The 15,685-nt window shown below is 48.1% G+C and overlaps 1 protein-coding gene across 11 annotated transcripts in view; it reads left to right on the top strand.

Moving 5' to 3' along the window:
- CUX1 (cut like homeobox 1) overlaps positions 1 to 15,685 on the top strand; it is a 371,021-nt gene that overhangs the window by 218,943 nt on the left and 136,393 nt on the right. For all 11 annotated transcript variants that reach the window (XM_079944241.1, XM_079944240.1, XM_079944249.1 and 8 more), the window contains exons 5-6: positions 8,253 to 8,390; positions 12,873 to 12,996. In XM_079944241.1, the coding sequence (XP_079800367.1) occupies positions 8,253 to 8,390; positions 12,873 to 12,996 (262 nt within the window). The remainder of the gene's footprint in view (positions 1 to 8,252; positions 8,391 to 12,872; positions 12,997 to 15,685) is intronic.

Here is a 15,685-nt window from a genome sequence, read left to right as displayed (position 1 = left end):
ATTCCTTTGTGTAGATGCAGGTTTCTGTCTGCAATCACTTTCTTTTGGTATGTAGCATTTCCTTTAACATATCTTATAGTGTAGGTTCACTGGCAATGAATTCTGCCAGCTCTTGTTCATTTGAAACACACAAACAAAATATCTATCTCACCTTCATTTTTTTAATTAATTTTTAAAAAATTTATTTATTTATTTAATTTTTGGCTGCGTTGGGTCTTCGTTGCTGCAAGTGGGCTTTCTCTAGTTGCGGTGAGCGGGGGCTACTCTTCGTTGCGGTGTGTGGGCTTCTCATTGCAGTGGCTTCTCTTGTTGCAGAGCACGGGCCCTAGGCACACGGCTTTCAGTAGTTGTGGTTCATGGGCTCTAGAGCGCAGGCTCAGTAGTTGTGACGCACGGGCTTAGTTACTCCGCAGCATGTGGGGTCTTCCAGGACCAGGGCTCAAACCCGTGTCCCCTGCATTGGCAGGCAGATTCTTAACCACTGCACCACCAGGGAAGCCCTCACCCTCATTTTTGAAAGATATTTTTTGTTGGGTATAAAACTATATATTGGCAGTTTTTGTTCCAGTTTTTCTCTCTCTGGACTGACTGACATCATTTCTGACAGGAGGTCTTCATCACCCTTATCTTTCTTCCCCTAAGAGTCTTCTTTTCTCTGGCTTTTTTTTTTTTTTTTTTTTTTTTTTGGCTGCATTGGGTCTTCACTGCCGCGTGCAGGCTTTCTCTAGTTGTGGCGAGCAGGGGCTACTCTTTGTTGCGGTGTGTGGGCTTCTCATTGTGGTGGCTTCTCTTGTTGCAGAGCATGGGCTCTAGGAGTGCAGGCTTCAGTAGTTGCAGCATGCGGGCTCAGTAGTTGTGGCATGCGGGCCCTAGAGCATGTGGGCTGAGTAGTTGTGGTGCACGGGCCCTAGAAGCACGCAGGCTCAGTAGTTGAGGCGCGTGGGCTCTAGGGCATGCGGGCTTCAGTAGTTGTGGCACACGGGCTCAGTAGTTGTGGTTCGCAGCCTCTAGAGCGCAGGCTCGGTAGTTGTGGCACACGGGCTTAGTTGTTCCACGACATGTGGGATCTTCCTGGACCAGGGCTCAAACCTGTGTCCCCTGCCTTGGCAGACGGATTCTTAACCATTGCACCACCAGTGAAGTCCCTTTTTTCTGGCTTTTAAGATTTTCTTTTTATCCCTCTTTTCAACAATTTGATTGTGTTTATTGGTGTTCTTTGCATTTATTCTGCTTGGATTTTGTTGAGTTTCTTGGATTTGGGGGTTTATAGCTTTCACCAAATTTGGAAATTTTGCCACTTCTTTCCAATACATCCCTTGCCCCTTTCTGGGACGTGTATGTTAGATTGCTTGATACTGTTTTACAGGCTGCTGAGGTTTAAGTAACTTTTTTTTTTTCAGTCTCTTCTCTGTGCTTCTATTTCGGCAGTTTCTGTGACTATGTCTTTGAGTTAGTTCTCTGATCTTCTCGATTTTGCAGTGTCTAATGTGCTTTTAAGCCAATCTAGGGAATTTTTTTCATTTCAGATACTGTATTTTAAGCTCTAGAACTCCATCTGGGTCTTCATACCTTCTGTTTCTCTCCTTATTGTGTTCATGTTTTTCTTTAAATCCTTGAGCATGCTTATAATTGTTTTAGTCTTTGTCAGCTACTCCCATTATGTCTTGTAATTTCTGGTTCTGTGTTTATTAACTGATGCTTTTTTCCCTTATTCTCCTGATTCTTTGCATGTCTAGTAATTTTTGATTGGATGTTGGACATTGTAGTTAACTGGATTTTGTTGTCTTTCTTAAGAGCGTTGAAGTATTTGGGGCAGGCAGTTAAATTACTTGCAGATCAACTCAATTATTCTGAGACATGTTTTTAAGCTTTTGGGGACAGGTCCAGACTAGCCTTTACTTTAGGATTAGCTTAGCCCTCCACTCTGGTGTGGCCCTCTGATGTCTTCTACCGAATGTCCTGCCTGTTCAACAAGCCTCTCTTCTCCGGCTGGTTGCAACTTGAAAGCCTCCCAACACTGCGAACTCTAGGAGTTGTTTACTTAGACCTTCCTTGTAGTTCTTTGCGCAGCCTTGTGGAGTTTCACCCTGCGTGTATGTATGTACCTTATCTTTCAGCAACAGATTTTATATGACTCCTCTGCAGATTTCTCTAGCTCTTTCTCTGCATATCTCCCTCCTTTCCAGGGCTCTGCCCTATAAATTCCAGGTAACTAAATCTCCTGATCTTTTGATCTCTATCTTCTCAATCCAAGAAGACCATCATCCTCTGCTTGAGTTCCCCCTTCCCTGTGCTGCAGTCCAGAAAGTGTTTCCTGGCAGAAAGTCAGGGTGATCATAGGGCTCCCCTTACTTGTTTCCCTCTTTCGGGGATCACCATTCCTGCTCTGCTGGTTGTACAACATCTGTAAATGGCTCTTTGTTTCGTTTAGATTGCCTAGTGTTCTAGTTGTTTATGGCCAGAGGGCAGCTCCAGTGCCAGTTAATCTGTCATGGCCAGGAGTAGAAATCTCCCAAGTTTTGTGAATGTTGTTCTTGATTTTAATGGCTGTCATAAATGGCTGGAAAAGATAACTCACAAAGATACATAGATCCAAACCAAAGCGGTGCGTTATTAGCTAACTTTACAAAAATATGAGTCATATTTTTGAAACCTGTATACCAGTTATAAGAAAGTATTAGTTGAAATTCAGCTAGTAAATTTGTATTTATCATAGTATATCAATTTTTCTTGCTAACTAGTCAGAAGATACTGTATTTTTTATATATTAACAAATGGGTTTGAAACTCCTTTTGGCAAATATTTCATCAGGTTTGAGTCGGTTGATAATAGGTAACATCTGTTGGGTGTTAACTCCGTGCCTGGTGGTATATGACATATTATCATAGTTAATCCTTACAACAACCTAATGATATTGGCACAATTATTATGCCCAATTTATAGATGAAGAAAGTAAGATACAGAGATATTAAGTAGGTTGTCAAAGGTTGCACAACCCGTAAGTGGCAGAGCTGGGATTCAATCGCAGGTAGTCTGGTCCACACTCTAAACAATGACCCTCCACTCCCTCTTGTCTGATATGAGGCATTGAGACATTTTTGTAGACAATGTTATCTTTGCCCATAAGTTTATATGATGATGGGAACATTTCCAAATATCCACTTTTAGAGTGCTGTCACTGTAGATGAGTTTCATTCAAGTAGTTTTTTTTTTCCCACTAAGTATTAAAACATCACATTTACTTCAAAGACATAGATTATGTGTTTATATTTTTTAAATGTCTGCCAGGCAGCATATTACTGATAGCCATCTGTCATCACAGAACAGGGCAGCTAATTTAGAACACTTAGCTTTTTAAAAGAAAAATTGTATAACTCATCTTTAAGCTTAAAACTCTTAAATACTTTGCAACTAGAAAACCAACAAACATTTTCGTGGTTCAGAGTACTGCAGTTTTCTTCTCGCGCCACAGTGGCTCATTTTGCAAGAGTCCTATTATCTGGTGGCTTTTCCCATCAGGAGTAGAATTGAATCCAAACTCCATCCCTTAGCTCACTGTAGACACTGTATTTTCATGAGACTGACCTGCTACCTACTGTGCAACAGGACACCTCCGACATTGTATTTTCAGCTCTAGAATTCAGTTCGATTCTTCTTTATATCATCTCTTTCTCTCCTTAATTGTGTTCATATTTTTCTTTAAATCCTTGAGCACAGGCCTCCCACTCTGACCACTTGTCCTTGGCCGCTTTCCCTTCCCTTCATCATACCTCACTGGCTTCTCTCTATGCCTTGTATGTGCCCATCCTGGCACCCAGCTGTGGACCTTTGCACTGCCATTCCCTCTGCCAAGAGTCTTCATGTTCTCTCCTCTTCGACATCCAGATCTCAATCCCAGGGTCACCTCCTCAGAGGCCCTCCCTGTCCTTCTGTCTCCAGGACCCATTCCCCATTCTCCACACCCTGTCTCCTCTCTTCTTCATGCTTGAAGGTACTGAGAGCGTTCTGATTTGTTTGGTTTTACTGTTCGTCTGTCTCGCTCACTTCAGTGGAATGTCAAGTCTCTGAGAACAAGGATTTTCTCTTGTTCGCCACCGTGTCCCCCCAGCACCTAGAACGGTCCTGACGTCATAGAATGTGTACGTGGGCAGCGGCAGTTGGACTGAAGTATTTTTGTGGCTGTGCCTGACCCTTCCCTGCTTCTTGCTCCCCTGCATGCTGTTTCTTCCACAGGGATCGACTGCCCCACAGTCTCTACGGGTCTAAACACTGACTCTTCTTTTTAGAAAAAGAAAAAAACTCCTTTTCCCAGTTTCTCTATGTGGGAATGGTCTTCCATGTAGCCCTTCTTGCTTTATCTTAGTTATTTGTGAACATGGTTTATCTCTGTGAAGTTGGGCCCAGCTGACTCTGCTGAATGTCCATCCCAGTGAATCAGTGCCTTGCACAGGGCAGACAGATGCTTAGGACCTACTTGTTACATTGGTACTCGAAGAGACAGTATAATTTCGTCGGCTGCCGGCTCAGAAGGCAGAAATCTTAATTCGACTTTTGCATACCTGTTTGCCTGGCCGACTTCTCTCCTCCCCCTGTCCCTGGGTGAGATGCCAGCGCCTGACTCGCTGCAGAGCCCCCTCCCCCCACCCCCACCCCCGACCTCTGGCTGTGATGGCTGGAATCAATGAGATGACGTTCCATGTACTTAGGGGAAAGTGCTGAATAAATGCAGGTGACTTGTTGTTGTTTGTTATAATTATGTTCTTTGAGTCCTGTGTTGCATAGTGAGCTGCAGAATGCCTCAAAGAGTGTGTTAGGAATGAACTATGAAGTGATTGTAGAGCACTTGGCAAGTTTGTCACATCGGGTGCATGGCACTGGCAGTAAGGCATGTTGAATTGGAGGCGGCAGGGAAGATGGGCTGCAGGTTTCCGTGTGATGCTGTTCCCCGTATGGGTGTGTGCTCTTGCCTCCCCCAGACAATTCCCTAATTGAGCTGCTGAGATCAGAGGCTTGTGACGTTCAGAATAAGACCTAACAATACTTGTGTGGGGTTTAAATGGCATTGGAAATCATTAATGAGACAAAAAGCTATGATTTCCCCTAGATTAACATGCAGGCTGGGGTTTGGCATGCCGAAATTCACTGTTTTGGTCTCTAGCCCAAACATGCTAGAGTCATTATATTGTCATGTGGTAATTAACTGTTCCTTTAATACAAGTAATAAATATTAAGCCTGAGAGGTACTTTAGCAATGCCTTTTACATAATCCAAAACGATATTCAAATGCTGTAGGCGTTGAGTCATTCAACTGTACTGTAGTAAAGTTTGAAGTTTAATACATAGAGATTTTTGAACATTCAGTTCATTCTTTATTCTATGACCAGTTCTGCTACTTAGGCATTAACCTTTAATCATGTTCAATTAAATATATATGCCGTAATGAATAATTACAAGATTGCCAGAATTTTCATTTACAATATAATACTTCGAAAATTTGTCTAAAGGTCCTAGTTACCATTCACTTGATAATGTGCGTATTATTTTTACATGTTACTGAATTCCTTGCTGAATCTAACGAGGGAAACTATTTTTTATTCGAAGCAGACACAGTGGGTCCTGGCCTCTTAAAAGGAATGGACTGGAAAAGTTGTCAAGAGAAATTTGGGGGATGGAGGGCAGCATACTAGCTTAGCTCTTTAAAATATAATTTGTACTGGCAGTTGTGCTGGGAAACCTACAGCGATGAACATTCATAGAGTTCTATAGAAGCACAGTGGCTCTCCTTCTCCTCAGTTCTTCCCTGACCCCTGTTTCAAGTTAAAGCTGTCGTTCTACATGGACGGGGCCACGGGCAATACTCTCTTTTATCTCCTTCACGTCATTTGCCCAGCATAAGGCCATGTGGGGAGTGGGAAGAGGAGTGGGGGTGGGAAGGTGTCCAGGGAAGATACTGAAATTAAAAAAAAAAAAAAAAAAAGCTGCACCTGGAATGTTCTGAGGATGTTCATTCTGTAGCGCTATTACCGCTCCTACTTACAGGGAACCGTCTCCCCGAAATAGCTTTTGAAATCTAATTTAATATAAATATTTCAATGCTGATAAAAATAATAATGAGAGGCCACAAATGAGAAGGCAATGAGGTAGTCATAAACTGTATATACGCACAGAATCAGCGCCCGGCTGCCGGGGTTTCGCGTGATGGGCGGTGCTAAAGGCTGTGCTGGACGTGCCGCGGGGCCTGCCTTTTGTAAACCCCACCAAGACGCGGGCTCCTCAAAGCGCTCCTGGCTCCTGGCTCCTGGTGGCCCCGCCGACTGAGGCGTGGTAGACGGAGCCCTCGTCTCCAGGAACCAAGGGTGGTCTGAAAAATGAACTGCTCTGGTATTTGAAAATTCAGTGCGCGCCTGGATATATACCCTTGTTGATCCACTGGGCTCTGTGTTTAGCATTCCTCAACCGGAGACTAAATCTTCGCAGCCGTCTCACAAGTGACGCTGGCGTCCATACCAGAAATACCTTCCGTAATCTCTTCTAAGCCCAGCAGACTTGGGGATGCTTCTACTCCGACGGGGCCCCAGAGTCCCAGAGGAAGTGCCCCAGTGGGGCCCGGCAGGTGGATTATAAGTGCAGCAGAAATAAAAATAAAGACCCAGCTGATGCCAGAAGAACATTGAATGTCTCTCCATTTTGTGCTGAATGAATGGTAAAGGCAAAGTCCGCGCCTGTACCCCGAATTCCACATCTGCAGTGTCCGATTTTAGGTCCAAATCTGTTGCAGGAAAGGGGACCCCTTCCATGGCCCGAGAGTGGGCTCTTGTCTAACACTCGGAAATGAATTGTCCGAGGAGACACAGGTGCTGGCAAAGCAAGAGACTTTATTGGGAAGGGGGCCCGGGCGGAGAGCAGCAAGGACAGGGAACCCCGGAGCACTGCTCTGCCACGTGGCTCCCAGTCTCGGGTTTTATGGTGATGGGGTGAGCTTCCGGGCTGTCTCTGGCCAATCACTCTGACTCAGGGTCCTTCCTGGTAGCACATCCGTCGCTCAGCCAAGATGGATTCCAGCAAGATTCTGGGAGGCTGGTAGGACTTAAGGACTGGCGTCTCCTCTCTCCTTTTGACCTTGCCCGACTCCTTCCGGTTGGTGGTAGCTTGTTAGTTCCGCATTCCTTACCAGGACCTCCCGTTGTAAGAGAACTCCTGCGAGTGGCTACTGTTGTGCCTGGCCGGGGTGGGCGGTTTCGGTCAGTGGTTCCCTCACAAATCCAGTTTTTCTGTAAGTGAATCTGATGGTGGAGAGCACATTGAATTGGCTGCAGGACCTCTCATGACTGGCCCAGATGCCCTTCTCCTGCTGTTTGTACTATAACCAGGAGTGTGGTGGCCTCCTGGCTGGCTGGCCTGCTGGCGCAGGACGGGTCACAGCAGCTGGGTCACCAGCTGTGCCTCTGAGGAAAGACAGAACCACCGAGAGCAGAAACCCGGGGTTCTCCCATCTTTAGATCACTAGCTGGTAAGCCCTGACTCTTTCCTGAGCATCCTTCATCAGTAAAGGGGGGCCGTGACAGAAAGGGGAGCCCGCCCCCTCAGGGGACCTTCCTCTTTGGAAGGACAGTCACTGGATCTCACAGACTTGGGTTTGAGATCTCTCTGCCCAGCTAACCAGCCGGTAACCTGGGCCCATCACCCCGCCTCAATGAGCTTTAGTTCCCTCTTCTGTGAAAGGAACATGATCTGTGTGTCACATCTCTCTCCCAGGAGTGTCCTGGGGCTCAAATGAGAAAATGTCCGTAAAAGTGTTCTGTGATGGCCAGACGCTCTCCGGGTATCAGGTGTTATTTCCAACTTCTTAAGAATTATTGGAAACTTGAGGCCTTCGGCACCTTCCCACTCGCTGCTTCCTCCGCGTGGGCGCTAGGTGATAGGTGATTTTCCCGGGCTCCTCCCCTTGCCGCCACGTGTATCTTTCTTCCTATCAGATCGGGGAATGGAAAATCCTTTAAGTGTCACATTAGGCCAGGGAAGTGGGCAAATCCCAGGGAGCCCGTGGCCATTCCCACCCCGTTTTCATGTACTGGGTCGGTCTGCGTGCACATCCCTTAGCAGCCGCAGAGAAGCACCCAGTCCACCCAGCCGCGGGGCCTTGGGGAGCTGACTCCCTGGGAGCTGGGTGACCTACTCCCAGCCTCCTCGAGGCCAGGAAGGTGGCTCGAATGTGTCCAGAGGGGGATGACGTGTGTTTCCCTCTCGTGCAGATCCTGTTCCGGCTCTGGACCTCGGGCAGCAGCTCCAGCTCAAAGTGCAGCGCCTACACGACATTGAAACAGAGAACCAGAAACTTAGGGAAACTCTCGAAGAATACAACAAGGAATTTGCTGAAGTGAAAAATCAAGGTTGGTGGAAAATGTACTCATTCCTTGCTTTTTCTTTCTTTTTCTTTTCTTCTCTTTTTCCTTTTCTTTCTTTCTTCTTTTTTCTTTTCTTTCTTTCTTTCTTTTTTAATTGCCTTCCCCATACTGTTGGAACTAGCTCTGATTGTCACCTTCATCATAAAGTCCGGGTGGGGCAAGAATCAGAGTCATTAAAGAGAGATAATAATAATGCTTAGCAATTGAGAAGGAAAACTTTACCTCTGCAAAACGCGGATCAGGATTCTTTTAAAGTTCTTCCTGAATCATCCTGTGATAGGATCTGCCTTTTCAAAGATGGATGCGCTGCCTGCGGGTGACACCTGTCAGAGAGCCAGCTTGTGATCAAAGGGTCACATCCAGTAAGTCCTTTAATAACTGAGGCCGATACATTAAGGCTTTAGCCGCAGCCTCCACGTCCCCATACGTAAGCCCCGTGGCGTCCTGGTCACTGTCACCTATTCATGACGACGTTAACGAAGGAAAACAAAACAGCTTTTTGGCAACAAGGAAAGAGGGCAAAGGTCGCCTGGCTTTTCCTGTCAGGGAAGAACAAAGAAATCTCTCCCACACCTAAAATCCAGACGTGTCCCAATCGGGAACCTCGTGGCTTCCTCGTCTTGAGGAAAATCACGGCCCCATCTGACAGCCGCTGTAGGTTTCTCAGCCAAGTCCAAGTAGAAGTGGGCCTGTTTGGTTTTGTTGGGGGTGTGGGTGAGGAAGGTGACAGAAAAGAGAGCAAACGGCTTGGGGGACTTCTGAGGGCTGGAGAAAGAATTACCTGATGATGATTTTTTTTTTTTTGCTGTGCTGGGTCTTCGTTGTTGTGCACGGGCTCTATGGCACATGGGCTTCAGTAGTTGTGGCGCCCAGGCTTAGTTGCCCCGAGGTATGTGGGATCTTCCAAGACCAGGGATCGAACCCGTGTCGCCTGCGTTGGCAGGTGGATTCTTAACTACTGTGCCACCAGGGAAGTCCCTGATGACGATTGTTAAAAGCATCCTTGGGGCTTCCCTGGTGGCGCAGTCGTTGAGAGTCCGCCTGCCGATGCAGGGGACACGGGTTCATGCCCCGGTCCGGGAAGATCCCACATGCCGTGGAGCAGCTGGGCCCATGAGCCAGGGCCGCTGAGCCTGTGCGTCCAGAGCCTGTGCTCCACAACGGGAGAGGCCACAGCAGTGAGAGGCCCGCGTACCGCAAAAAAAAAAAAGAAAAAAAAAAAGCATCCCTGGGTTTTGAGACCTTTGGACACCGGCTGGCAAGGAGGGGTCGTGCGCGGAAAGGACCCGGGAAGAGGCAGGAAGGTCCAGGCCTGGGCAGTGAGGACAGCAGGCCCGAGGGCCCCTTCCTCGGGGATGCCACCTCGTTCTGGCCCACAGGGAGCTGTGAGCCTGTGGGACACAAGGGACAGTTTGGTCCTGCTGGGGAGCGAGGTGAGGACTTAGGAGCTTGGGGTCCAGTGAGAGAAATGCTCCCTTCCCCCTGCAGGACTTGGCTCTGGTCAGAACCACCCAGCGCCCGGGGGAAAGAGAACCTGTGGATTCTGGTTCTGCACGTTTCCTTCCAGTGGCCTCCGGCATCTTGTGTTGGCAGCTCCACCGCTTGGGTCTCCTTCAGCTTGATTTGGTTTGGTTGTAGGGCGCGGTCGCCCTCCCCCCCCGTTTTGTCAGCGCCCCGGGGCCAGTTGCCCAGTGCAGGGTCATTGCCTCCCCAAAGGCCTCACCTGATGGACATTTCTAAATGAAATGCAGAGCCTAAGGGACTTCCCTGGCTGTCCAGTGGTTAGGACTGGACTTGGCGCTTTCACTGTAGGGGGCACGGGTTCGATCCCTGGTTGGGGAACTAAGATCCCACAAGCCACGTGGCGTGGCAAAAAAAAAAGAAAAAAAAGGGAGAGCGAGAGAAAGAAATGCAGAGTCCAAAACTCAAGAACAAAGGCTCCAAAGGCCAGCAGACCGGGCCGGGGTCCCTTGGTTGCCACCACTTCGCTGTGTGACCTGGAGCAAGTGGTCTCACATTGTTGAAGCCTCGTTTTCTTGGGTGGGGGCAGAATTCTCGTACTAACCCTGAAGGGCTGTTGTAGGATCAGATGAGATGCGCTGTTCCCAACACTCAGCAAATACCAGCTGCTCTTACCTCAGCGCTGTGGCTTTTTCCGGAAGTCGCCCCCCGTCCTTCTCTTTGTTTCTTGGCGTCTTTACCGATTTCCCGCTGCCAGGAACATGCGCTTTCCTCTCTTCTCTCCCCAGTATAAAAATGATTTGAATTTGGAAGGGGTTGAGGTGCACATCACTTGTTTTAGTCGTCACAGCTGTAGTCTGGATGGATCAAGTGTTAGAGCAGGACAGGAGTTTCTTTATCACATGCTGTAACTCTCCCCCACTCCATGTAAAGGTGAGTGAACGGGGCCCAGGCACAGCCCGTGGGAGAAGAGGTCTTTGGTGTCCTCTCCTCCACGCCGCTCTCCCTTCTCCCCTGCTCACACGGAGGGGACCCAGCTGGGACACACCCAGCGCAATGTCCTGGACCCGGGCCCAGGTGCCAGAGGAGGGACCGAGGCTCCAGGACAAATCCGCCCCTGGCTCACTGAGCAGCCCACCTGGGCTGGATGTGACCCTACTTTGATCATGAGCTGGCTCTCTGACAGGTGTCACCCGCAGGCAACGCATCTGTCGTTGAAGGCAGATCCCCACCAGACAGAGTGGGAGCCCCAGGCTAGTGCCCCAAACTCCCCTGGAAGGAGCATAGATGGGTCACACTGAGAAACCCATTAGGTTGAGCACCAGGGCCCAGGGGCTGCCCAGATGTTTCCAACCCATTGCTCAAGGCAGAAATGCTGCGTGTTTACAGCCGCACTGACCATCGACTAAAAAGAATGTGCAGATGTTTCCAGAGGTGACCTGTCGTGTCCGCTTTGGACGTGTTCCGCTCCCTCCCAGCCTGGGCCCCGTCACTCCATGTTAACCATTGTGCTCACAGAGCGTTTCTTCCAGGCCCCAAACACCCAGCCCGAGAGGCAGGAAGCCCCCTGTTCGTCTCTCAAATGCCCTGCCAAGGTCATTGGTCTTAATTCCCTCTCTCCTCCTCTGAGGAGAACCCTCTGGTTCCACTGGATGAAAAAGGCCAGTTTCTTATCTTAACGAAAGAGCCCCTAGCTTTTATGCACCAAGCCACGTGGGTACAAATGCCCGGCTGCCTGGCTCCCGCTTGGCCCGGCGTGTCCGTGCAGCTCAGGGAGCAGAAGCTGACGTGAGTTACAGCCCGAAGGAACAAGGGCCGCCAGTCCAAGCACTTACATGGGCAGAGACCTGGCAGGCGACACTGTCGCGTGGGCCTGGAGCCCCGTTGTCACAGCCCCGTCAAGGCCTCACCCTGCTCAGCCCAGCCTCATGCCTCAGCCACTTTCCGAGCACCCACTGTGTCAGGTGCTGGGACGACCAAGAAACTCAGCCTTGCCTCCCACGAGATGGACCCACGCCCAGGCAGGTGCGGTCCCCCAAGAGCTCCACCAGCCTTGGAGCCGGGGCCTCGGTGCTCTGCCTGGGGCTGGCTGGCCCGCCCAGGGGGGTGGGGGTGAATGGGGCAGGAGCAGGTGGAGTGGTCCCACCCTAGAGCCACTTATGAGTCTGAGTTAGGACCCTGCCCTGTTCGTTGCATCTGCTCTTGTGTTCCTATTTTGGGTCACTGAAGCAACTGCTGTAAACACGCACTTGGTGGTGGGGGAACCTGGGCTTTCCAGGGGCGGCCCTGACCCCCAAGGGACCCTACGTCCTGAGCACCAGGCCCTGCAGGACTTCGTCACACAGCACTGCTTCCCACGCCTCTGGCACTCCCCCTCCCTCCGCTGAGGCTCCCTGGGCCCCGTCATCGGTTCTGCACACGCAGCCTGGGTCTGCCAGACTCTGGCCCCGGTGGAGGGTGCTCTCAGCACCCAGGCTCTGGGGCTGGTCCCTTCCAGCCGAGGAGACAGGTGCCCCATCCACTTAGCGCACCGTGTGTCTCATCACCTGTGAAACAGCAAAGCTGCAGCCCATGGCCAGGGCGGTCAGTAGGCTTCTTCCAAAATGTACGCACAATTATGAACCGCTTTCTTTGTAAGAAAGTACTTAAACCCACACTAAAACGTTATTAATCTCCCCTCAGTAGAGGACTAATTGAAGCCTCGTCAATAGGATGATACTGTATTTTACCGTTGATTTCCCCCCTCTTTTTCTTAAGTTGTATTAGAGAGACATAGTTCTTCTTCCCAGCAAAATCCATTGATCCTCCTCAACCTAAATGTTTAAAGTTCAATTTAACATTTAGGGAGTAAAAGGTCTCCGGAGGGACTTGTAACCATTGATTTTGTGTCAGAGTTGGAGAGCTAAAGTTTAAAACACACCAATCCTCCTAGGTTATGAAAGCCTAGTATATCTAGCCACATGGAACCATGCTTCTCTTACTGGAGTATTTTTTCCCCTTCTGCAGAGGTAACGATAAAAGCACTTAAAGAGAAAATCCGAGAATATGAACAGACTCTGAAGAACCAAGCCGAGACCATAGCTCTCGAAAAGGAACAAAAGTTACAAAATGATTTTGCAGAAAAGGAGAGGTGAGCACGTGTTGAGATCTGCACGCACTGGCGTGCTGACGTGACGTTTTACTTGTACACTTCACATCACAAGACAGCTTTTTTTAAATGGACCAGTGAAATAAGCCCAGGTTGGAAACCAAAATCCTAGGGGCTCTAAGGCACAATTTTGTTTGAAAAACAAAGGTGTCCCTTGTTCTGTAATTTGTGAGATTGTGAGATGACCTTGAGTGAAATGTACCAGTCTTTCCCTTTGGTGGGTGGTGTCAGGTGTGTCAAAGGGCGTGTCTGTCGGGGCCACATGGTGCCGGGGCTTGAGCACAAAACGTGTGTGGTTGGCACATAGGGGTGGTACCCGAGGTAAGATGAGAGGGGTGGGACCGTCCCCTGCTGTGTGTCTTCTCTGGGAACCCAGGGCGATGCTGAGCTCCTGATACCTTAAGTGAATTTTGATATTTAACATCTCTCTCTGTCTCTCTCTCTCTCTGTCTCTCTCTCTCTCTGTCTCTCTCTCTCTCTGTCTCTCTCTCTCTCTCACTCACACACACACACACACACACACACAATCTTTTTTTTTTTTATTTTTTTTGTCTCTTGCCTCTTTTCATTACCTCACAGTGCTCCATACACCAAGGAGTTAGTATCAGCAAAATACCTTAATGCACCATCCAAGGGCTGTGAGTGTTAGGTTTCCACGGGCCTGCTTCCCCCAAAACTTTGCCACAAATAATGAGTTGCTTTTTCACTAGTGTGATGACTTAATGAAAGTTAGATTTCTTATAAAAACCATAGGAGTGTCGAACTTACCAATTCAAACTGCGTTAAGTCAGGTCTCTCAGAACTCTGGTGAAGCTAAGGTTTAAAAATCTAAGCCTGTCATGAAGAAACATGAGTCCATTAACGAGAGGCACTAAAAGTCTGGTTACAAGTGAAGAGGCAGGCCCCGTGGTGGGGTTTTGTGGGTGTTTCCCGTGGACTTGGAATGCAGCTGCTCGGACTTCTATGAGGCAGGCTCCGTGGAGATCTCGGGCATCACCAAGGCCTCTCTGGGCCACCGTTAAACTGGCTTCATTTAGAAAAGAAGAAGAATGCCCGCTACACTCATTGCCGGGCCCTCTCGACATGTTGTCTCAGCAAGTGCCCAGGATAGACCTGCGGAGCAGACCATCTCATTTTACAGATTAGGCACCTGCCCACACTCTCCCAGCGAGGTACCCAGAGGTGGGGGCAGAGCCTGACCCACCGCTATGGCCCTGGCCTCCCTTTGCGCTCAGACTTGGCCTCCCAAAGCCCTCACTGCAGGACCAAAGCCAGTCCCTCGGGGCCAAGCCCAGACCCACAGGGGATGTCGCATCTACGCTGCTGGGAGAGCGGGGCTGGGCACAGCCCCTGGGAAGAAAGTGAGCCCCACAGAGTCGGGGTTCTGTGACCCAGCAGACGTGGAACTGGCACTAAATATGTCTCCTAGGAAAGCACTCTGTGCCCAAAGAGATTTCTCACCATATTACTGATGAGGGAGGGGAGGGGGGAATGCAAGCCATTGAAATGCCTTGCCAACAGGAAATGGGTGCGTAAAAGTGTCCACCCCTAACGGGAACGTTATACAGCCATTATAAAGTAATAGTTTTGTTGAATTTGCAATTATACCAGAAATGTATCCAGCATAATGCGAAGTGAAAAATGCGTGATACTGAATTATAGACAGCGTGATGACATCTGCAGAGAGCAAACTTATGCGTTACAAAAGTAGGGAAATAAATTTCTATAGGACTTTAATATTATTAAGTTGATTTTTCAAACTAGGTAAAAGGATTGATTATATTAAAAGATGCAGATAACTGACCACTGGGGGTGGGGGATGAAGCTAGATCTTTATCTCATTCTTTACACCAAAAAACTGAAACAGATTAGAATTTAAGTATTAATAATTAAATCATGTACATATTGGAAGAAAACGTGCACATTTACTTTGTTTTTAATAATTTTGGAATCGAGAGATCTTTCTAAACATAAAAGAAAAGCTATATAAATACAGCTGCCTAAAATTTCACACAGACTTTTGAAAACAAGTAACAGTGGACAACATTTTTAAACCATCAAAAATCTGGGAAGAAATATTTGCACCACATAAGAAAAAGGGCTAATTTTCTTTATAAACAGAGAACTCTTACAAATTAATAAGAAGAAAACCCAGCGCTGCAAAAAATGGGTAAAGGAGTTGAGCAGACAGTTCATACAAAGAGAAATTCTCAGCTTCACTCCAGAGTAAAACTAAGTTTAATTTTATCCAGTGTTGGCACAGCAGAACACTCTCGAATGCTGTTGGCAAGAGTTTAAACTGGTGAGGCTTTCTGTTGGAAAGTTTCTCAATATCTATCAAAACAACAAAAACAGTTGCACATACCCTTTCACCAGTGTAGTTCCTCTGTTAGAATTTTATCCAACAGATTCATTGTCAGAATTATGCACCAGTACCTATGATGATCACTGTGGAATTGTTCAGTAGAAAGGGGTGGTAAACCATCTAAATGTCCATAGAGGCTTGGTTAAGTCAGTTGTTTCATAAGAATGAGGACGAACTATATATGCTGGGTAGAACGTTTCCACAGTACGGAGATAAGTGAAAAAGCTAGCTGCAGGATACCATGTGTGCTCTGATCCCTTTAGTATTAAAAGAAAGGGGTGGGGAGTGTTTATTACACTATAATAT

Source organism: Stenella coeruleoalba (genome assembly GCF_951394435.1).
Source record: "Stenella coeruleoalba genome assembly, chromosome: 15".
Classification (NCBI taxonomy): Eukaryota; Metazoa; Chordata; class Mammalia; order Artiodactyla; family Delphinidae; genus Stenella; species Stenella coeruleoalba.
This window is presented reverse-complemented; position numbering and strand designations above follow the sequence as displayed.